The sequence below is a fragment of the Pinus tabuliformis genome, chromosome 4_1 (genome assembly GCF_031772625.1).
Source record: "Pinus tabuliformis cultivar Carrire ecotype Pingquan chromosome 4_1, CPIR1, whole genome shotgun sequence".
NCBI lineage: Eukaryota > Viridiplantae > Streptophyta > Pinopsida > Pinales > Pinaceae > Pinus > Pinus tabuliformis.
Genome location: NC_142303.1, coordinates 601763386 through 601787416, shown reverse-complemented (window position 1 = coordinate 601787416; position 24031 = coordinate 601763386). Strand labels below are relative to the sequence as shown.

Sequence of the window (24031 nt, the reverse complement as noted above, 5' to 3'; positions counted from 1 at the left end):
AGAGATGAGAATTCTTGCTATTGCAAATCAACAGCACCATGTTAAAGTGAATATTTTTATACAGGGAGAAATGCTTGCATTAACAGCACTCATAAACTCTGGTGTTGATGTAAAGATTTTGAATAAGAAAGTTATTCCAACAAAATATTGGGTCTTTGCAAAAAGAAAAGTTGTTGGCTTAGGTAACAAAACGCTTAACTATGAATTCCAAAAGCCTCCATTTGTTTTGATCATCATTGTATAAATTTGACATTTGCAGTTGCAGAAACTCCAGTTGATTGCATCCTAGGAAATATTTTCCTAGCAGCAGTTGAGCCTCATGGATCAACCAGATTAAAAGAAAACAAAGTTGGTTACTTCATCACAGTTCCTACATCAAGGGGAACAAAAAAGAGGATTGAGATGCCTTATATCTCAAATCCTAGAGTTTCTACTATGATCCAGACGGTCTAAGAGCTGGACAAAGCTGAAGCAAAATTGATAGATCTAAAAGATCTGAAGTCTACATTGAAGGTAGAAGAACAGCTAAAGCTTCCTCAAGTCAAAAGAAAAGTTGAGGAAATAAAGAAGCAAATAGAAGATGAATGTTGCTCAGAAGAGCTGAATACATTCTGGCACAGGAAACATCATACGGTCCAACTACCCTACAAGGATGGATATACATGCAAGCCCTGTAAAATTCGAGCTATTCCTATGAATAAGGAATACAGGGATCTATGTGAGAAAGAGATCAAACAGCTACTGGGTCGAAAACTCATCCGAGAATCCGACAGTCCATGAATTTGTAATGGATTCTATGTCAACAAGAGAGCAGAACAAATTAGAGGAATTCCAAGACTAGTGATAAACTAGAAACCTCTAACTTCTGTTCTTGCATATGATACCTATTATATCCCTCATAAAGGAGATCTAATGGGAAGGATAGCAGGAGAAAAAATATTTTCGAAGTTTGATCTGAAAGCTGGATTTTGGCAAGTTACCATCTCTGAAGAAGATAAGTTCAAAACTTCTTTCAGTATTCCTACAGGACACTGCGAGTGGAATGTCATGCCTTTCAGATTAAAGAATGCTCTGTCAAAATTCCAAAAGGTAATGGACAAGATGTTTAAGCCTTATTTTGATTGGCTTATTGTTTATATTGATGACATTCTGATATTCTCTAAGAATTTTCAAAACCATTTCAAGCACATCCATACTTCCGTATAGCTTGTACAAAGAAATGGTTTGGTCAAGAGCAAAAAGAAGATAGAAGTTTTTCAAACCTCTATCAGATTTCTTGGTCATACTATCTTTAATGGCCAAATAACTCTGTAGAAGCATGCACTTGAATTCTCTGATAAATTCCCAAATGTCATCACAAATAAAACGCAACTTCAAAGTTTTTGGGATGCTTAAATTATGTTAGTAACTTCTACCAGGATTGTGCCAAAGATATAAGTTTACTGAATCAAAAACTCAAGAAGGATCCATCCCAGTGGTCAGATCCACATACCAAAGCTGTCCAGAAAATCAAGGCAAAGGTAAAAACTCTACCTATTTTATATGTATTTGATGACAGTTCATTCAAGATTGTAGAGTCAGACACCAGCAACATAGGATGGGAAGGTATCCTCAAACGAAAGAAGGATGGCATTGAACAAATTGTCTAGTTTGCATCAGGCACCTGGAATCCTACAGAGCAAAACTATTCCACAACTGAAAAAGAGGTAAAGGTTGCATGGAATTGTATTAGTAAATTTTATATTCATTTGGTAAACAAGAAGTTTCTTATCAGAACAAATGCCTCAGCTTTGCAAAATGTTTTGAATAAAGATATAAAGAAACCAGGTGAAGCCAAATTTGCTAGATGGCAAGCCCTATTTGCCAATTTTGACTTTGAAATCGAGCATATCAAAGGTACAAAAAATTGTTTACCAGACTTTCTTAGCAGAGAATTCATCCAGCAACAAGAAGATTTAATGATCATTGTTACAAAATGGGACTAAAGTCAGAAACAAGAAGTTCTGCAAATAATACCAGATAACCAGGACTAGTCTGAATACAAAGAAAATTGGAAACCAACCTGGCAATTGAGAAATACCAAAGTGCTAGATGCAAACTTACAAGCACACACAAATATTTTGCATCTTGTACCAGAAAGAAAAATGTACCCAAAAGGAAGCAGATGGATACACGACATGATTTATACAAAAGCCAAAACAGATGCAGTATTTGCAAAAGATGCCCTCAAGAGAGATTTCTGTAATATCACATGCATCTAAACCCATGGAGGACTTCGTAGAGGAATCTATGAAAAATATTTATGCATCAATCGTATCAGGAACCCTGCATGGCTCATGCCAACATAGACTTCAGCATTATGGCTAGGTGGAGATCCCAAATTGATCTTTCTTGATATAGTTTATGACTTTTTATCCTATAAACAATTATGGTGGGATCTACTTAATGTAGATGATAAAGAAGAAACCCATTATACTAAATTAAAATTTAGTACAACTGGGATAATGCAAAGAAACCAGCAATGTGACTGGTTACAAAATGTTGGGTGTGGAGCATGGTTATTTAGAGGTCTTTATTTCAGCCAAATGTTTACCCCAGGAAGTTTGTACACCCCTCCACGCGGGGGGGGACTTGTCCCCCCCGCGGGGGTTCGGGGGGCCTATCCCCCCGGCTGAGGGGGTCTGTGGGCCAGCGGTCCCCCAGCGGGGGTTTCGGGGGCAGCGCCCCAAAAGCTAAAAACAGATGTAAAATTGCCTTGTAAAAGTATAGTAATTTCTAGTCAATCTGGGTCGTTCATTAGGAGGATGATCTAACGATATAACTTATGTTTAGTTTAGGGTCTTTTGCCCTAAAAGGCAACTCCTCTCTTTGTATGAGGGCATTGTAATGAGGCTGTGTAATCGATGTGTATTCTCTGGGCGAGAAACAGAGAGGTGAGACTGTGAGAGAAAACAGAGGATATTACAGCGAATCTATTGTAGGTTGTGTCTCTTCATTTTGCTGGATAATAGAAAGGAAGCATTGGTTGTTCAGGGTGGACGTAGCCCAAACTGGGTGAACCACATATATCTGTGTCTCTCTGGTTTTATGTGTTTTCTGTGTTTATATTTCTGCAATATTTTGTGTGTTCCATTGCTCCGTAATATATAATTTTCTAACAACTGGTATCAGAGCCGAAGGTCTATTTGGCTAACAAACTTGCAGGAGAGAAGGGTTCCTGGTTCGAGTGGGATCCATGGCGGAAGATGGTAAGTTTAGGGTCGAGAAATTTAACAGCCAAAACTTCTCGCTGTGGAAGATGCAGATGGAAGATTATCTGTATCAGAAAGATATGTACCTACCATTGGGCGGAAAAGCAAAGATACCGACGAGTATGATAGATGAAGAATGGAATCTTCTCGATAGAAAGGCATTCGAAACAGTACGGTTGTGCCTCGCAGCGTCGGTCGCCTTCAACATTTCGAAGGAAACAACAACAGAGAGTTTGATTAAGAAGTTGGCGAAACTATATGAAAAACCCTCAGCCTCAAAAAAGGTATTTCTTATGAAACGGTTATTTAATATGAATATGTCGGAAGGTGGATTTGTTGCAGAACATTTAAATTATTTTAATACTATTACAAGTCAGTTAAGTTCTGTAGAGGTAAACTTTGATGATGAAATTATAGCTCTGTTATTCTTGTGCTCATTGCCAGAAAGTTGGAATGGTTTAGTAATGGCCATTAGTAACTCTGTTTCTGGATCTAGTACTTTAAAGTTTGATGATGTTGTCGATGTTATCCCTAGCGAGGAAATGCGACGGAAAAGCTCCAGTGAGACATCGGGTAATGCTTTGAGTGTAGAGTCTAGGGGAAGAAAAATGGAAAGAGGAAAGAGCTCAAGATATCGCAATAAATCAAGGAAAGGCAAATCCAAGTCCAGATCGGGGATAATGTGCTAGAAATGCTTAAATAAAGGACACCTAAAGAAATATTGTAGATCTCGAAAGGGAAAAGAAGGAGATGCACAACAAGAAAACAATCATGAAGCAAATGTGACGGGTGAGGTGTTACAAGATGCTTTGATTCTTTCTTTCGAAAATATTATTGATTTCTAGGTGGTAGATTCAGGGGCCTCATTCCATGCCACACCTGATAAAAAATATTTTCATGATTATGTTCAAGGAGATTTTGGACAAGTCCGTTTGGGTGATGATAAACCCTGTAAAATTGTTGGAATGGGTAAGGTTCTTGTAAAACAGCAGAATGGAAACCAATGGCTACTAAAGGAGGTAAGGCATGTTCCAGATCTGAAGAAAAATCTAATTTCAACAAGGGAGTTAGACAGTAAAAGTTGTGTGACAACTTTCATAGATAAAGCTTGGAAGGTCACCAAAGGAGCCCTAATAATAGCAAATGGAGAAAAAGTCAGTACATTGTATTTATGCAATGGTATTTCTAACTCTGTTAATTCTTTAACTTCCAAAGGAGCAGATGCAGCATTATGGCATCATAGGCTCGGACACATGAGTGAGAAGGGGATGAAAATTCTTCACTCAAGGAATTTGCTGCCAGGTTTGAAGAATGTTGATTTGGACTTCTATGAGAATTGCATTTATGGAAAACAAAAGAGAGTCAGATTTCTTAGAGTTGGGAAAGAAAAGAAGAGCAAAAAATTAGAGCTTGTGCATACAGATGTATGGGGACCTGCTCAGGTATCATCTCTCGGTGGCTCTTGTTATTACATTACTTTTATTGATGATGCAACTAGAAAAACTTGGATTTATTGTATTAAGAATAAATCTGATGTATTTGATACTTTCAAAAAATGGAAAGCTTCGGTTGAGATTGAGACAAAAAAGAAATTGAAGTGTCTCATATCAGACAATGGAGGTGAATATTGCAGCAAAGAGTTTGATAGGTACTGTTCAAAGCATGGAATTCCCACAGAGAATACAGTTCCAAGAATACCACAAGAAAATGGTGTGTCATAACGGATGAACAGAACAATCATGGAGCGTGCAAGGTGCATGAGATTGCATGCAGGATTGCCTTTACAATTTTGGGCAGATGTTGTAGATACTGTTGTTTATCTAATAAACAAAGGGCCTTCAAGTTCCTTGGATGTTGGTGTTCCATAGGAAGCATGGACAGGTAAAAATGTAAACTACTCATTTTTATAGCCTTTTGAAGCCTTTTGGTTGTGAGGCCTTTGTCCATATTAATAAAGAAAATAGAACAAAGCTTGAGGCAAAGTCAAAGAAATGTACCTTTATTGAATATGGTGTTAATGATTTTGGTTATCGCTTATATGATTACGAAAATCACAAAATCATTAAGAGCAGAGATGTAATATTCAATGAAAAGGTCTTGTATAAAAATCAATTGCAGGAAAAGTTGCAGGAAAAGAAACAGGAAAAATAAAACAAGGAATACATAGTTCTTAATGAGATCACTGAAAAAGTAAAGGTGCCTGAAAATAATAATAATCAACAACCACAACAACAGCAACCACCACAACAGCAACAAGCACCCCAAACACCTGAAAGTGGTGTTAGAAAATCTACCAGGATAAGTATACCCCCTGAACGATACTCTCCTTCATTATATTATTTATTGTTAACTGATTCTGGTGAACCAGAATGTTATGAAGAAGCAATGCAGGTTGAAAGCAAGAAGAAGTAGGAGCTAGCCATGGAAGAAGAGATGGACTCCTTAATGCATAACCAAACTTGGGACTTAGTCAGGTTGACTGCAGGTAAAACTACATTGCAGAATAAATGGGTTTACAGGCTGAAGTAAGAAGATGGAGGAAAGCAGAGGTACAAAGCTACATTTGTGGTGAAGGGGTTTGCACAGAAGAAAGGTTTTGATTTTAATGAAATATTTTCTCCTATTGTTAAAATGACTTCAATCAGAACTATTTTAAGTCTAGTAGCAGTTGAAGATTTGCATCTTGAGCAGTTAGATGTAAAGACAGTGTTTCTCCATGGGGATTTGAAGGAAGAGATATATATGTAGCAGCCACAAAGATATGAGGTGAAAGGGAAGAAGAAACTAGTGTGAAGGTTGAAGAAGAGCTTGTATGGCTTAAAACAGGGTCCAAGGCAATGGTATCTAAAATTTGAGAAGTTTATGTCTGAACAAGGTTATATTAGATGTCACTCTGATAATTGTGTTTATCTGAGAAAGCGAAATGATGGCAACTATATTATATTGTTATTGTATGTGAATGACATTCTTGTTGCAGGGTCTAACATGCAGGAAGTAAATGTGCTCAAAAGAAAATTGGAAAATTCATTTGCAATGAAGGATTTGAGGGCTGCAAAACAAATCCTTGGGATGAGAATAACTAAAGATAGGAAAATTCGCAAATTAGCATTGTCTCAGAATGAGTACATACAAAAAGTGTTGAAAAGATTTAATATGCACAATGCAAAACTAGTTAGTACACATTTTGCTAGCCATTTCAAACTTAGTAAGGAAATGTGCCCAAAGACCCAAGAAGACATGGATTATATGTCTAAAGTTCCATATGCATCAGCAGTTGGAAGCTTAATGTATGCAATGGTCTGCACAAGGCCTGATATTGTACATGCAGTGGGAGTTGTAAGCAGGTACATGAACAATCCAGTAAATGAACATTGGATGGCAGTGAAATGGATTCTCAGATATTTGAAAGGTACCACAAATCAAGCATTATGCTTTGGTGGTTCAAACATTTTTCTGCAGGGATATGTTGATGCAGATATGGCAGGTGACAGAGATAACAGGAGGAGCACTACAGGATATGTATTTACTGTAGGTGGAACCGCTGTCAATTGGGTTTCAAAAATCCAAAGTGTTATTGCACTTTCAACAACAGAAGCAGAATTTGTTGCTGCTACAGAGGCTAGTAAAGAAATGATTTGGTTACAAAGGTTTATGGGTGAATTGGGTAAGAAGCATGATATGGGCACGTTATACAGTGATAGCCAAAGTGTCATTCATCTTGCAAAGAACTCAGCATTTCATTCCAAAACTAAACACATACAGCTCAAATACCATTTCATACAATCAGTGTTGAAAGATGGAGAGTTGAAGCTGGAAAAGATACACACTAGCTAGAATCTTGCAGGTATACTAACAAAAGTTGTAACCAGGGAGAAACTGAGAATATGCTCAGTTTCAATTGGTCTTCAAGGATGACGATGAAGATGAGAAACAGTCAGGTTCAAAGAAGAGTCATTGTCCAGCAAATGAAGCAGCGGTGGAGTTGCTACAATCATTCTCCAAGTGGGAGATTGTTGGATGTGGAGCATGATTATTTAGAGGTCTTTGTTTCAGCCAGATGTATACCCCAGGAAGTTTGTACACCCCTCCACACGAGGGGGTGCGAGGAGGAGGGGCGGGGAGGTCCGGGGGCCAGTGGTCCCCCAGGAGGGGTTTCGAGGGTGGGGAGGTCCGGGGGCCAGTGGTCCCCCAGGAGGGGTTTCGGGGGCAGCGCCCCCGAAGTTAAAAACAGATGTAAAATTGCCTTGTAAAAGTATAGTAATTTCTGGTCAATTTAGGTCGTTCATTAGGGGGATGATCTGACGGTAGAACTTATGTTTAGTTTAGGGTTTTTTGCCCAAGAAGGCAACCCCTCTCTTTGTATGAGGGCATTGTAATGATGATTTGTAATAGATGTGTATTCTCTAAGCGAGAAATAGAGAGGTGAGACTGTGAGAGAAAACAGAGGATATTACAGCGGATTTGTTGTAGGTTGTATCTTCATTTTGTTGGATATAGAAAGGAAGGATTGGTTTTTCGGGGTGGACGTAGCCTAAACTAGGTGAACCACGTATATCTGTGTCTCTTTGGTTTTATGCGTTTTCTGTGTTTATATTTCTGCAATATTTTATGTGTTCCATTGCTCCGTAATATATAATTTTCTAACACAAAAATGGTGGGCTGGCTACGAAGTCAACAGAATGGCAATGGACCCATCATATCACAAGGCATACTGCAAACTTCACTGTGACATACGCTTTGAGTACAATATCAGAGATTGCTTTCATCTGCCTTATAAAACTGCCAATTAAATGATGGCAAGAGAACGGTCACCTTTTCATGATGAAAATAAGACCTTAAAAGAATACATGGCCAGACATTATGAGTGGCTTGTATTAACCAAAGTGAAACATCAAGTCATTTTAGGGAAACTCATGATTGTCCGGAGAATTTTCACTAAAGCATGGGATGAACTACTATATAAAAAGTATAGATTCCCTGAAATTAATGTATTTTGACGGTTCTCGTGGGTTTAACCAATAAAAGCATCCAACAGTATAATCACGATGTCCAGTCACAAGGACTTACTTGTGGCCAGCGTTTCTCGTGGGCTTTGCTGTACAAAAGCATCCACTATGTAAATTATGCAGTTAGCTTATTTTCCGTAAGATTTACTTTTCCAAACTTATAATTTTTTGCGGATGTCACCTCGGTGTTACTCGAAAGCAAGGATTCCGTCCCTTTGTCAGATGCCCTACGGTAATGTTAGTCCCTTCTATTTTCCTATAAATGGAGAGTAAGGCTCATTGTTGAGACATTCGGGGTCGGAGTTGAATCTTAGAGTCTTAGACACCTGAGAAGCCTGTGTATCAGTGTGCTCGGCACTGGTAAGAACCTAAAGTGGCCAGATCTATTAGAAGTTTGAAGTCAGTCGAGTCTGTATATTCTTAGATAGAGCCTATATGTTGCCAGGAAGCCTTTGGTAATGTTTACTCCTCAGTGAGAAACAAAAGTCCGATAAATGCAACAATAGTTTATCTCTGAAAAGAATACTCTATGTAATCTGAATCCTTTTTTGATAAATAAAATGAGAAGAAATTCCCGCATTTGAATACCTGTGTTTTATTTTCAAAGTTTGTTGTGTAGTAACTGTCTTATTATCTTCACTCGAAGTTCACTGGAAGTTCGTCAAAGGTTTGAAGGGACACCAGACCGTTGAAAGGCGAAGAAGCCATGTGTAAGGTCGCAGAGCGTGAAAAAACCCAGTAGGTTCACACTAAATTCACCACAGATTCACCAGAAGTTGATTTTGCGAAGACAAGCAAAAAGACACAGCAAAACCAAGAGTCGAGCAAGCTAGTGAGAGATCCCCTGCTGCAAACTTCTTAATCTTCATTTATAAATCAATCAAACTATAAAATAATTTATTTAAAATCTTAATCTTCATTTATAAATCAATCGAACTATAAAATAATTTATTTAAAATTTTATATACCACACTTAATATTATTGACTAAAAAAATACACTATCATGCCATAAAATCCGTCGCTCAAAATTAATTTACAGTTTGATGTTATATGGCTATAGAAAATGAAAAGAAAAATTCATTCCAATTATCTTCATTTCACATATTATATTTATATATGAAATGAAGTTAATTGGAATTATTTTTTCTTTTCATTTTCTACTGCCATGTAACATCAACGCTTATGAAGGGTGGACCCTTAGCACATTAATGCTGATGAATGAATGACTACTCGTTGGCAAGCCTTACGGCTACCACTGGTTTGCCATGTAACATCAATGCTTATGAAAGGTGGACCCTTACCACATTAGTGCTGATGAATGAATGACTACTCGTTGGCAAGCCTTACCGCTACCACTGATGAAAGAGATCGGCTTAGACCTCGCCTCAAGGGTTCGGCTTTTATTTGACCTCGCCCAGTCTTGCAAGAGCTTACACCTGACAATAGCTTACTGGACATTTCCCTTAAACCCACTGCCTCTGTCCTTTAAACCCTGACTACGGAGGATGAAATCCGGAAAACTCTGTCATTTCTTTGAAACCCAGAATCTGCCTCTGTCCTGTCTTTCCCACCCTGAATATGGATCGCTATTCTTTGTTTCGGTAACATCAAACTCTCATAAATCCCTACGCAGTAATCTAATATTTGACGCAAGAACATTAGATGTAAATGCTTATAATCAGAGTAATATTTGACCGGGGATTTATGTACTTTAGTTTAAGGCCGCCCAATTATCTTTATGCCCGCTTAATTTCAAGTGATATTTTGTCTCCAGCTAGCTCTAAGAAAAAAATAAAATATTTTGACGTTTGTGGCCACGATCACCACTTCAGCTCACTACCTCCACATTACTGTCATCTCCAAAACGTTTGGCCCACCATGCACGGTTGTGCTGTGGATGTCGATGTGAAATTAAACAGCCTGGAAGATGTTAACAGCGGTTTAAATAGATGGTGAAATGAATGATTTTTAAATTAAATGGGTTATTATTCCATTTAAAATGGAAATTTTATTTAATTGTTTTTTATATTATTGGATGAGGAAAATATTTTTTTGAAATTAAATCTTTTTTTCAGTGGGGGAGAAACTCCCGGCTGAAGAATCATGATACAACAAATGTCGCCGAAGTGAGCAGATATATAAATATCGCAGTAGCGTGAAGAGATACCATCACAGAAACAGATTTTTACAAATAACGCCGTAGCAGGAAGAGATACATCCCGCAGGACACGGCTGGGAGGTGCGAAAGCCAACCGCCCCATCTGTTCATTTATATAAAAATCAAAATTTCTCAAACTCAATTTCGATATAAACCATCCCTACTGCTTAACCATTACTAACTAATTTTGTAATTGTTGAATTGAGGCTTTTGTGATCCATATCAAGTTTATGAGAAATTTTCCAGCGTAAATCAGAAGAAATTTATATCTATAATAAATAGATTAATTGTATCTCAAGAAATAACCTACCTTTCAATATTTAATCTCAACTTTCAATATTTAATCTCAACTCGACTGAAATAAATCTGTAATTAAACAAACCATTTAATAATAATGGTCGTAAAAAATTGCATGAAACGTTACTCATAAATTATCATGATGAACTATTACATATATAACAAGTCTGTTGCATTTCGAGGATTGAACTCGCTCCTGCCTGCTCAACCTCCTTAACTCTCCGCTTGACTCGGTGAACAATTGGGATCATGCATGCAAGGAATTGTGAAATTGGATAACGCAATAACGAAACTAAGGAGAGGATTCAGAAGTGAACTAGTTATGGTTTTGTAGGAGGTGACTCTGAGAGGAAAACATGCCACCACCAATCCTTGTGCTATTTCCTCGACAAACTCACTTGACTTGGAAGCAGAGTTTTATAGCTTCCTACTCTATAATGAATGCCACTTAGAGCTACCATCCATATAAAGTGGCCAATGATAAAGGTCGCTCTTGGTACCTGATCTACATTCAAATTCAGCCCTAATTTTATCTCATTGCTATTTAATTCTTATTTTTCTTCTTATTAATTCATGTCAACAGATTTTGCTTTTTATCTCTTAATATCTTTTAATTCAGGTCAACCGAAGCTTCCTTTATCAAAATTGATAGGGACCTGCTGCTCTTTATAGCTGCCCTTCTGTTAGATAACTTATTTTGCTTTTTATCTCTTAATTCATGTCAAAAGAGACTTCATCAAAATTGATAGGGACTTATTTTGCTTTTTATCTCTTAATTCATGTCAAAAGAGACTTCATCAAAATTGATAGGGACCCGCTGCTCTTTACAGCTGCCCTTCTGTTAGATAACTTACGATGTAATAATTTCACTGCAGTGGGGAAAATGAAAAAGTTTCTCTTTTCATTGTTTAAGTTAAAAACAATGATCACGATGGGAAAAAGCAAGAATAAAAGACTTATGTATTCATTATCCCATTTAAAAAGCCTACATAGCTGGCAAAGCCCTGTTATATGGTTACCTGGCTCAGTAATAATCATTATTGTTTGTAAAATTAAAAACTATAGAATTTTCTATTCAATTTTTTATTTAAAAACTTACATTTATAATATTGTGTTTTATTTAAAAACTTACATTTATAATATTGGGAAAAATCTATTGTCAAATTAGCAATGAAGATAGTGATTTTTAATTGTTATTTATTAGGGTTGATTTATTATACCAAGCCACTTGGAATGACCCATTGATGGTCCCTTGATGGTCCTTAAGAGATAGGTTTTCACTCTTGCCAAATACTTCTAAGTGATGTGCCTTTAACCTATTTCTTTAAGTACAAGAAAAACTAGTGTTTAGCCAAAGAAAAAGCCGTTTTATATATAAAAACCTAAATAATTAACCAGAAATAATATAGAATTCTTTATAGCATAGTCCAACGAAAAACAATAGAAATTCTAGTGCCCAAAATTTTTTTTAAAACCCAGTTAAACCTATTGTCCTAATGATTTTTAAGAGTATTGAGTCTATTTCCAATATCAAAAATAAAATTTAAACATTCCTCTTATCCAATTTTTTTTATCAAAAACAAAGATTAAATCACTCTTATTATCTAAATTTTTAATAATATTAATAAAACCAGATTCCATAAATTTTTGGCCCTTAAAACCGTTCTTTACTCATTATCTCATTTAATAACCTACGTGGCTTTCTCTTTTATAAAGTTATCTGGCTTAAGTGCCCATGGTTCCGAATGGAAAAATGGCAATAATCTGGGCTCCACTGACAAGCACCCAGCTTTTTCAAAGACTGTTCACTGGATATATGTGAAAAAATGACAATTAAAATAAAGATTCCGCCTGTCTTTTTAATTAAAGAGTTAATTAACTGCAAACAAATAGTAAAGTGAACACGAACAGTCAAATAGTAAAGTGGATAGTATAACCTGAATACTATACCTTGAGCTTATCAAGAGCTTCTGCCGCTTCCGGCCGGCTGTTGTCGGCCACGCTGAAGGCCCCCACAAATTTTTCCTCTGTTCCGAAGTATCCAACTGTTGCTCCTCGGATATCCCAGGTGTCTGGTACATCTGCAATATGCCATCTTTCATAATGTTAATTCTTGCCAACAGAGATGAGTTACAGCAAACAATACTAGGGAATGGCGTGATGTGAAATTAGATGCAAACTTACATTCGGTCCAACCTAACCGATTTGATAGACGAACATTGCCAATGTAAACTTTATGGTTGTCCACCACTCCGCAGATGCCTTCTCCTTCTAGTACATCGAAATCCTTCACCTCTGCTGATGGCTCTAGGCCTTTCTGTCGACAGTATGATACAATTGCAACGGACATGGGATGACTTGATCTATTTTCAAGGCTTGCTATCCTGCAGCATTCATTCAATACTTCAAAGCTGGCTAAGGTTTCTAGTGGAAAAACATTACTACAGAAACAATTGTAGAGAACGGATATTTCATTGTTAGTTTTCTTAATCGAGTTCCCATGAAACCATAGTATTATGTAATGACTTACCAAGATAGCCACTTGTGCTCATCAATGGTTTCGGAATCAACAAACTTTACATCTACCACCCTGAATATTCCTTCTGTGAGTGTTCCAGTTTTATCAAACGCTATCGCCTTAAGCTTCCCCAAGGCTTCCAGATACCTCCCACCTTTGATTAGGAGGCCTGTTTTAGCAGCATGGGCTAACCCACAAGCTGTGGCCACTGGAGTTGAGATAACCAATGCACATGGGCAAGCGGTCACCAGAACAACTAAGGCTTTGTATACCCATTTGCGAAATCCAAGCGAGTGGTCAATCAAAGGTGCCAATGTCATCGCTATTGCTGTCAATACAATAACTGCAGGCAGCCACATGATATAAAATGGAATCAGATGTTTTCTGACTCCATGCAGATTGATGAAAGGATTTTCAAAAACGTTACTGGATACAGACCTGGAGTGTAATATTTTGCAAATTTTTGAACGAACTCTTCGGTGGAGGAGCGTTGACTCTGTGCTTCCTCCACAAGCTTCGCCATCCTTGCCATTGTAGATTCTTCCGCCAGAGCCACAGTCTTGACGCTTAAATAACCTGCAATTTTCACCATTTAAGCGTTCAAATTAAATACTCATGCCAGGCATTCGACTATCCAAAAGGAATATAATGAAACCTTGAAGAATTTTTTTATTGATGATATACATTTTTTTGAATGTTTCCAGTGCTATTTGGCAAACGATGCGCTTTCTTTCACAGTTTTGAGAGGTTACTGGTGGAAATAAAACATATTTATGGTAATGGATTACTACGTTTAGTGTTCCTTAATTAATTGATGTTACCAAATTATACTTAATAATTAATATATGTTTTAGTTTAAAAAATAGTTAATTTTATTAGAAATTTAAGTGAGAATTTTTTAAATAGTAAATTTGAGTCGTATAATTTATAAAATTGGAATGTTTCAAAAAAAAATCAGAAAATTAAATTTATTTATGTATTTAAAAATACATTTTATTTAAAAAAATCACAATATCATTCAAAATTATTTTTATATAATTAACCAATATTAAATTATTTATTAATTAAATTATATTTTTCAAAAAAATCACAATATCATGCAAAATAATATTTTCCTTAATAAATCAATATCACATTGCCCTGTTATTATTATAATTTTAAAGTATGCAAATCATACTGCCTAATACCATTAATTCTAACTACTTAAACTACCCCTGACAAACTATTTATTTTTTAATTTTAAAATACTTAAAACAATATATTATTTTCCAGCTGCTAACAAATGCTTCTGAATGAAAATCCCATGACAATAATCCTGAACTTAATGACTCTTAAATAAGAAGTCTCCAGTTCTGGACCTGTTATATGAAACTGGTACACAAATCCATATGCCATAAATCGTAAAACACAATTGGGAAGCTCTTTTCCACCGGTGCGATGCTTTCAAGTTCGATTCTTACAGATGTAGTGTTGGATTTAAACTAACCTCCTGAGTATATAGAACTCTAATCATTTTCAAAATTCAGATGAATTGAAGACTGTCATGGAGAAAAACTAGGATATGGGAGTCATTGTAATTTTCAAGAATTCGGATTCAGATAAAAAAAATTCAAAAATTCAGATTAAATGAAATATGTCCTGAAGAACAGTAAAGCTATCGGAGTCATTGTCATTAGAAGGTTACCTGTCAGGTTCATGGTACCGGCCCATACGCTTGCTCCCACTTCTTTCTCAACCGGTAAGGACTCTCCTGTCAAGCTACTTTCATCTACTGAACTGCCTCCAGACACGACAATACCATCTAGAGGTATCACCTCGCCTGCTTTGACAGACAGCACCGTGTTGATGGCCACATCTTTCACAGATAATTTCTCTCCACTTTCTTCAATAACGGCTGTTTGTGAAGCTAAATTCATAACAGACGAAATCTCTGCTCGAGCCTACCATGAAATACCAAATGCCGAATAGAATTGCTGGTAAAATGCCAAACATTCATCTACAGTATCTAATTGTCTTTAAGGGACTGCAACGAAATTAATCTTACCTTGTCACTAGATCTGCTTTCAATCCATTCGGCCAATGTAAACAGGAAGACAATGGTGCCTCCTTCCAAATAATCCCCCAGCCCAATAGTTCCCACAACTGTTTCAAACCTAACGAACCTATTTTAGAAAATTACTATATACACCTGCTACAGATTATTCAGGCTGCCAATATGGCCTAATTTGCTTTAGGGTTTATAACAATTACCTGCAATGAGCATGAGCACATTTATGTCCAGCATGAAATTGCGGATGGCCAAGAAACTCCTTTGCATAATTGGAAGAATACCTACAGCTATGGCTCCCAGAGCCACCCACCGGAGAGGATGGTACAAATAATGGAACAAAGCTATGACAAGGCAAAAACCAGAAGCTAAAGTGTAAGGACTGGGCCATTTTCTCCCACTTTTCCATTGTCCAACCACGCGAACACTCGCATCTAACCTTGCTTGATTCAAAGCCTTAACTGTGCAAAACCATGAAACGATTCCTAATCAATATCTATAATTTTTCTTTAAATAGCATATCAAATTGTAGATAATATATCTTCTCTATTTCTTCAAGGATCTTATCAGGTTTTAAACATTATAAAATGTATCAGTTATTGGGTATGTGGTTAATTTCCTCCAAAATTTCATAAATTGCAAGAAATATAAACGAAATTTTCAACAACAAAAAATGAAAAACAATTCCTTAATTTACAGTTGGTACTCAAAAGTATTCATACCTATCTGTGCAGGTTGAATAAGACTGGGATCATGCAGAACAGTCACTGTTTTCGAAGGAACATTAACAGAAATTTGTTCAACACCGCTCAGAGGTTGAAGAAGTCTCTCGATTAGAGACACCTCCGATGGACAGCAGATGCCCAAGACGGTAAAAGTTGTTTTACACAACTTAGAATCACCAGCTGCGATCTCCGACATTTGTGCATCTCTTCCCATGTCTTATTAGAATTTCTTTGACAGGGCGTGAAAACTCTGCCAAGCAAAAATAAAAGATGCCAGATTAAACAATATATGTATTACTTCCCAGTTAAAACTGACAGATCTGCATGTTTTTGCAGTTTGCTTTGAAAAAGAAAAACATTAACATCATGCCCACTGCATCACATCATTAACCCTGGCATATTAACCAGAAATTAAGCTACTGCAACTGCACTTTCCCAAAGATGTTAGATAACTTTTCATCCATATTCTGTCATCTCTAACTTCAATCCAAAGTTCTACGATATTAAAAAATTTCAAGTTAAAGTAAATGTTTGATCAATTTAATAGTTACATAGCTCGTAGATACTAAATCTCTACCACGCACAACCGAGACTTTGAGCGTGCTGCAACTAATTCAACAACCTTTTCCTACCCAAAACTGTGAACATGTGACAAACTGGTAGCACAACAACCATTTCCTACCCCAAGAAAAAGCATGGAAACAAAACCCTAAAATTCCCAATCTTTTGAGAGAATTCTTACTTTCTTTGAATATCAAAGCATGATTCCTTTCTTCTGGATGCCGACTAACCATATATAAGAAACCAAATACGGTTTTAAGTGTTGTTGGGTTAGAGATATGAGTGCGTTTATGCTGGTTCACATACTGATGGAAAAACCATTACTTAAAAAAGAAAATAATAATAGAATAGCGTTATCAAGAACATGAGATTATGCCAAATATGATGGAATAGAGACGTAGCAAATGTAATTTTCATAATTAAAAGTGTAATTTTCACAATTGATTTATAGTCTCATTGTCGGCCCGGTTACAGTACAGTAATAAATTTGAAAAAAAATACTGATCACGCAACTTTACAGGAGTTACTGGGGCCTCCTTAAAAACCTGACAAGCCAGCAGCGGACCGACTCCAACAAAGATAAATCAATTGGGCCCCAACATCGAACCTAACCTAACCCTGGGATTAGGTTAGGTACTAGTCAGGGATCTCCAAAGGGGATGCGGACCGACTCCAACAAAGATAAATCAATTGGGCCCCAACATCGAACCTAACCTAACCCTGGGATTAGGTTAGGTACTAGTCAGGGATCTCCAAAGGGGATGAGAATTCCTACTTGGATACCTGCTCCTTGGTGCTAACTGCTAAGAGCCACTGTCCCTGCGCGTCGCAGCAGTCCCTCTGGTGTCTGTTCGCTTGAAGATATGCGGAAGAAACTGCAATTGGAAAGGAATCCAATTGCCTTGTAGACCGAGGCCAGGGTGCTTGAAATAAATAAAGTTGACAGGTACAAACTTGAAAGAATTGCCGAGCACAATTGGAGTTCAGAGCATAATTTGCAAGTTCTGTGAATGGGAAGCCCTTTGTTGGACAGAATGCCGCCTTCGCTCGGTAAATTAAGGAATTTGAAGAAATTGAGGGTCGAGATTGCAGGGATTTTAAATGTTTGCCGGCTTCGGATGCACGGTTGAGTCACTTGACAAAGTTGGAAGTGTCTGGTAGTCCGGTAATCGAACCACTAGGGATCTGTGGCCTTGCAAAGCTTCAAATTGTAAGGATTGAAAGGTGTGAAGAACTAATTGCAGGAGCTTCCCAGGTTTAAAGCGTTGGAATCTTTGGAGCCGCTGGAAGTATTAGATTATGCAAAGTGGAAAACCAGACAGGGTTTGGTGCAGCTAACCAAGTTTAGATATCAGTCAAGCGACTGTCTAATCTTGATTGAGGCAGTCGGAAGTGTTTACGTGTGGTTGTCGGGACATAATAATATTTTAATTACATAAAGTAGTGAGTCTCACTACGTCAAAATGAAGGAGAAAAAGTGATTTATTCGAAATGATAAAGATATGTTTTTGGTTTTTTTAATATTCTAAAAAGATTTAAAAAAAAGGGCCATTATCACTAAAGAAGTGATCATAAAGGTATGTTTTTAGTGTTTTCCCATATTGAAAAAATAAAGAGTAGGTTCAATGTTGGTGTGTAAGACTTGATGCATAAAAATTTTATGCAAGTTTTAAGTTTAAATTTTAAAGGAAGTAGTTGAGTTATGTATTAAAATATTTATGTAAGGTTTTAAGTTTAAATTTTAAAGGGGTAGTTGAGTTAGGTATTTTGTAGTAATGTATTAAATATTGTATTAGCTGGAGAATATATTATTGGATCTAAATATTGTATATCAAGATTTGTTTGAGTTTTGTAATTAGACATATTATTCTTCTATTCAATAAGTAGGCTAACTTCAACTTAGGCTTACCTAGATTTGAAAAACAAGATAGAAAAGAAAAGAAGAAGAAAAAAAATTGTAAATCTCAATGAATGGAAAGTATGGTATGTAATATGTTGTGCCATAAACATGTTAAAATTGTGAAAGTGTATGTGCATCATTGGTATGTGCAATGGTTGTTGAGAGTATAGATAGTTTATTAATTTTTCTATTGGAGTATGGGCATCATTGGTATGTGCAATGGTTGTTGAGGGTACGGTTAGTTTATTTATTTATACTACCACTCCATCATTGGTATGTGCAATGGTTTTTGAGAGTAAGGTTAGTTTATTAATTTCTCCTACCACCCCATGGGAACATCATGTGGCATCTACATGCAATATTTGGAAGCTTGGGTGACCTCATTTCATCCCTTTCTTAGCTTACCCACAATTGAATGACAATTGTTAAAGCACAATAATGGATAGGAAACAGGGAACAATTTTTAGCAAAATTTATACAAGTTCCATGAACTCTATAGAGAAATTCAAATGGTGTATGATAACTCATTTTAAAGGATTTTCTATGACCTTAAATGGGTTTTTTAATGGAATTTGATTTTATTTCCTCATTTACACAATATCATCCATTGAAGTCACACAAGTTTATAAAGTAACACAACCACATCTACCTTGAGTTTGAGAAAGGATTTTCTCACTCGATGGACTACATAAAAGCAATTATCTTATATCAATGGAAATATATCTTCGATAAATTATATGGTCATCAACAAAATCTGGTTTCATCAGCTAAAACAAAAGTTACAAACAAAATTATAAACTTGAGGTCCAATGCTAGAAAAATAGGAACTCAAATATGGGTCATCCATAAATCCATGGTTATGGGTAAACTATACAAAACCCTTCTCCAAGCTTACCATTTCAAACTTAGTTATGGGTCATCCACAAACCCATGGTTATGGTTTAACTGTGCAAAATCCTTCTCAACATTTACTTGTAGCACATTGTAATCATGATGGTACATTAAGCATAATGGGGTCCCTCTTTTTTTAGCATGGCTGAAATGATAGGAACCCTCATTTTCTAAGGGGGGGAGATTAATTTGGATATTAAAAATTCTTACAATCTTAGCTTAGATGTATAATTCATAAAGTCATTTTTAATGTAAAAGGGAACTTGATAGATATGTAATTGACAGAGTCAAACCTAATCAAAGTTGATTTCTTGAACATGACGCCTTATAAGAAGGCAGTAGGAAGATAATGAAGGTCGATAAGAAGAGGTCCAAAAATTGGCGATATTGCATATAATTGTTCTTGTTAACGGAATCCTTCTCTCTCTCTCTCTCTTCGTATTTTTTTGTGATATATTTGGTTCATGAATTTCATCAATGTTCTCATGATTAGTTTCCTCGTTGATTTTTATTGTTTCTCTCCTCCTCTCTCAGCATTCAAGCCTTTTGGATCTTATCGCCCAAGATCTAGACTATATGTGTTTGTATCTTCTTTCTACACTACAAGGCTTTCTATGAGAAAAACTTGGAATATGCCCTTAATAGATGACTTTATATATTCACTCATTCATGAGAAAAATAATATCATTCACATGGGAGCTCTTAAAAATGCCAAGGTTCATGTGCTTACTGTGTGGGATGGGAACATGCAAAATTCAAGTGATCTTGATCACATAGATGGAGAAAGCATTGAATTCACTAAGTAGATTTCAAGCCCCAAGGAAAGAAAGTCTAAAAAGAAGAGAACATAGTACATATATTGTAACATATGATTTCATCTAGATATTTCTTATATAGTAAGACCATTGATCTAATGAAAAGTATTTCAACAACACAACCATATAGATTGCATAACACACAATGTCATGCGGAAAGAGTCGATAATGCGGACAAAACCGACCTCCCTAGAAGCAAAGGTTTTCTAGTGACAAACAAGACAAATAAACACTACCTTTCTCTAAACATGCATTTAGAATACAAGTAATCAGGTGATTTTAACATACCTTTAGTCCAACGCTTTGTAGTAGTCCAGCCTCGCCGATCCGGATGAGCTCCTCCTTCTCTTCGAAACCTGCATTCACTAACAAGCCAAAAGATTAAATAGCACCTGATAAACTCATAAAGTAATACATATCCATCATACAGACCAAGGAGTATATGAAACAAATCATTAATAACAATCTGTTGAGAAAAATGAGTTCATTTGTATTAAGTGGAAACAAAAGAAACCATTACAACCTGAGCCTTGGTGTTGTGTAGGTCCCTCCTAGGGTCCAGCAAGAGTTCTCCTTTACTTTGATCAACTCACCCACTTCCAAATGAAACAAGAAAGGATGGGAATCTCTCCTCACAAGCTTCTACAAGGAAGTCCTAATTCCAGCAGCATCTACCCTTAGGAATGTTCAGCTTTCAACCTCTCCTCCCTCTGGCCCAATGCCTGTATTTATAGTGCTCTAGAGGAAGTTATTCAGGTCCACCATCAATGGGATAAGCCCCTCTTTGGATGGGTTAGCTCCCCTCTTGATGGGATAAGTTCCTCTTTCATAGGGATACATGAACCATCTGGAGGCGCTCAATACATGTCAAACAAGCTTCTAGAATGCTCTAGAAATGACCACAAGTAACTTTTTGAAGTGAAACTTGCGCCTTTTGACCTTTACAGGAGTACGCACCCATTGCTTTACAGACAGAGCGTACAAGTACGCAGGTATTGTGAACTTGGGGTGCGTACGCGCAGGTAAGGCTAAGAGAAACTGCGTACCCAGAGATATATAGATTTTTAAAGACTTTCTCTCATTCTTGGAGTTTGACATGGAGAGCAGAGGTATGAGACTTGCCAAGGAGGATAGTATGACAGTTGATGGAGCCATATTAACTGCAAATAGTCATGGTGACAAATTTTAGTGTAACAGATTGCCCCCTAAAGTGCAAAGCATGTAGTAGATTAGGGTTTCATATCATCTAGGAAGGGTGAAGTACTTTATCATTTCAAGGATTATCTTGTGGAGAGCCCAGTCGGAAACTGCAAGTATTCAACACAAAATACATATATTTGATCATATCATCGCTGAGGTAGGCATTCCCATACTCAGATCAAAATCTTTAACTAGCAAACTAACTACTGCTCTGATACAGGAATGATTTTGCAGTACATCATAATCATAGACTTGTGTAGACACAGTATGGACGCAGCCATCTGTTTATAGTTGGTCTACTATACGATGAATACAAAACTCCTCGCAGCCTGGATGGTGGAAACTAGATCCAGGGTCTTCATTTCTACTTCCCGAAATAGTACGATTCTATCCATGCGAATAAATGAGTTGATGTCGAGCATGGTAGAAACCACTTGATTACCAGTCAATGATGTAAACTGTTAACAAGTGTGAGAGAGACCACCAGTGATGTCAATGGTTCTCAAAGTACCCAGTACAATCCATGAGATGTGAATGAATGAGTTGATGTCGAACATTTCACGGGATCCTTTGATCGAAAGTCAATGATGTAAACCGTCGTCAAAGGCGAGAAACCTGCCATTGAGGCATGCAGATTTCAAGGTACTGACGATTCCTAGGTCATCTTTCTAGATAATGTGCTGATGTCGATAGAAAGCGACCCGTTGCAGGCAAGCCCACAACACGAAATCATAGATCAAGCTGAAGAAATGTAGCTGTAAGGACTGACTCAGGGATGGTCGAGATGGATGACGGGTATTTTGCAGATGAATGGTTAATATGCAGAGACCTCTTGAACACATAACGACACAAAAGATGGCTTGGTGACATTTGACCCAAAGTTAATACCCGGCTGAAGACTTTCAATGTGGATTGATCAACTGTGAGGCAAAGGATTTCCCAACCCATGTGAATGGAAAGTGTCGTGTTCAAGAGTGGTGATAAGGCTTCTTCTGAGACAAAGGATAACAAATAGGCTCATTTTTCTCTCTTTTCCCCCACCATTTCTGGCAAGTACCTCTTTATTTTTTACAAGCTTGAGGAGGATAACATATGCTTGATTATAAGCTCATCCTTCGGATGAGTCCAACTTAGTTTAGATTCGAACCCTAAGAAGGAGTGGTTCGTTCCTGTTTGTAATCGAACAGGTCCTTTACTGTGAAATTTTAACGAGTCCAGTATAGGAGAAACTCGGCGTTTTTCAATTTTAGAGAGTCTGAAAAACTTAAGAAGACTCCAGGGTTGAACTTTTTCGTAAATTTGTGTCTCCCAAGCCCGAAAAAGTATAAAATAATACTTGAGAGAACCGCTTGATCTTACGACCAAGGAGTATTTTCATGATTAGTGTCTTTGACCTGAAAAGTAAAAAGCGATCAAGGACAAGTCATTTTATTTCCAGTATCGAATTTGAAACGACAAAAATCTGGCAATCTTTTCCTGTTTTTACGGTCAGAAAAAGGGCTATAAGGGGACCGTCTTTTAATTCCATTTTAACGAGTGTAAAAGAAACGCTCGGCAATCTTTTCATGTTTTAGGAGTCAGAAAAGGGCTTAAAAGATGACTCTGATGTTTTTGTATGTGAAAAATGACAATTTTCCCTGAAAATCCTTTTATCCTGCACAAAAACCAACACATTACTCATACCTGTTTAATATGGATAAAAATACTTTGAAAAATACCTTTTCATGGTGGAAAATAAACAAATTTAACATTCATTTACTCAAAAAACCTATAAAAAGGGCTTTTACCATTTCACTGTTGAGGAGAGAAAAAGGGCTTTTGGCAAGAAACTTCCCGTGGTCATTGCGGAGAATCCGACCGTCAGAATCGAACGCCGTCTCATCAGGTATTCTACAACATCCTCCCTTGCATTTCCATCCGTTTAAAATTTGTTTTTAAGCTTTAGATTTATTTTTTGGAGGCCTTGGGGGTTTCAAGGTCCGCTTTTCGAGGTATGCAGGTGCCCCATGGGTGACCTGCGTACCTCGACATTTTCTCCATTGGGAAAATGTCGGGAGTACGCAGCTTGCCTTAAGAGCAGATGCGTACATACGCCCTGTTTCTAAAGGCGGGCTGCGTACTCCGCGGAGTGGATTTTTAACCTCCAAATTCTCCAAAATGAACCAAAAACTTTCATTTTTATGGACTCTAACAGATGTTTTATGGTGTGTAGATTGCCCACCATGCTTGATTGGCGTGAGAGGGAGCACGAAGATGTTGATTTGGCCGCAATTAATCATCAACCTTCCATTGATGCTTTGAAGGCATGCGGTCTTTACAAATACTGGGCCATACCTGGCATGAGGGCCCAGGTGCGCTTTCTAGAGTGGCTGGTCGAAAGGTGGAACGTTCAGGATCAGTGCTTTTACATCAGAGGGCACCAGCTCGAGATAGAGCCCTCAGACATATACTTTCTCACTGGTTTGCCCAAGAGGGGCGAACAATTGACTCTGTCCGGGACTAGGCCGGGTGGCCAGTCCATTGCTAGTCTCCGACTAGAGTGGTGCAATAATCAGAACCAGGAGAAGGGGATAGAAATCAAAAAGATATCCCGACCTGAACTTATGGTAATTGCCTTTACAGTTACCAGACTTTGCGGCGCTGCCGCTTTGCACATTGCCA

At 37.2% G+C, this 24031-nt stretch overlaps 1 protein-coding gene and 1 long non-coding RNA gene across 5 annotated transcripts in view; one reads left to right on the top strand and one right to left on the bottom strand.

Annotated features, from left to right (window-relative positions):
* LOC149177436 (putative inactive cadmium/zinc-transporting ATPase HMA3) overlaps positions 1-17888 on the bottom strand; it is a 40726-nt gene extending 22838 nt beyond the window's left edge. The window contains exons 1-9 of one of the 4 annotated variants that reach the window (XM_089420138.1): positions 17340-17888; positions 16001-16253; positions 15482-15739; positions 15276-15373; positions 14916-15171; positions 13670-13807; positions 13244-13574; positions 12898-13097; positions 12664-12794 (exon numbers count right to left, since the gene is read on the bottom strand). In XM_089420138.1, the coding sequence (XP_089276264.1) occupies positions 12664-12794; positions 12898-13097; positions 13244-13574; positions 13670-13807; positions 14916-15171; positions 15276-15373; positions 15482-15739; positions 16001-16217 (1629 nt within the window). In that variant the 5' untranslated portion in view covers positions 16218-16253; positions 17340-17888. The other 3 variants (XM_089420136.1, XM_089420137.1, XM_089420135.1) reach the window with 3 other exon arrangements.
* Positions 16917-17527, top strand: LOC149177437 (uncharacterized). Its single transcript, XR_016258110.1, has 2 exons — positions 16917-17197; positions 17300-17527. It is a non-coding gene; the product is annotated as an uncharacterized LOC149177437 (long non-coding RNA).
* Positions 17889-24031: the final 6143 nt, after the last annotated feature.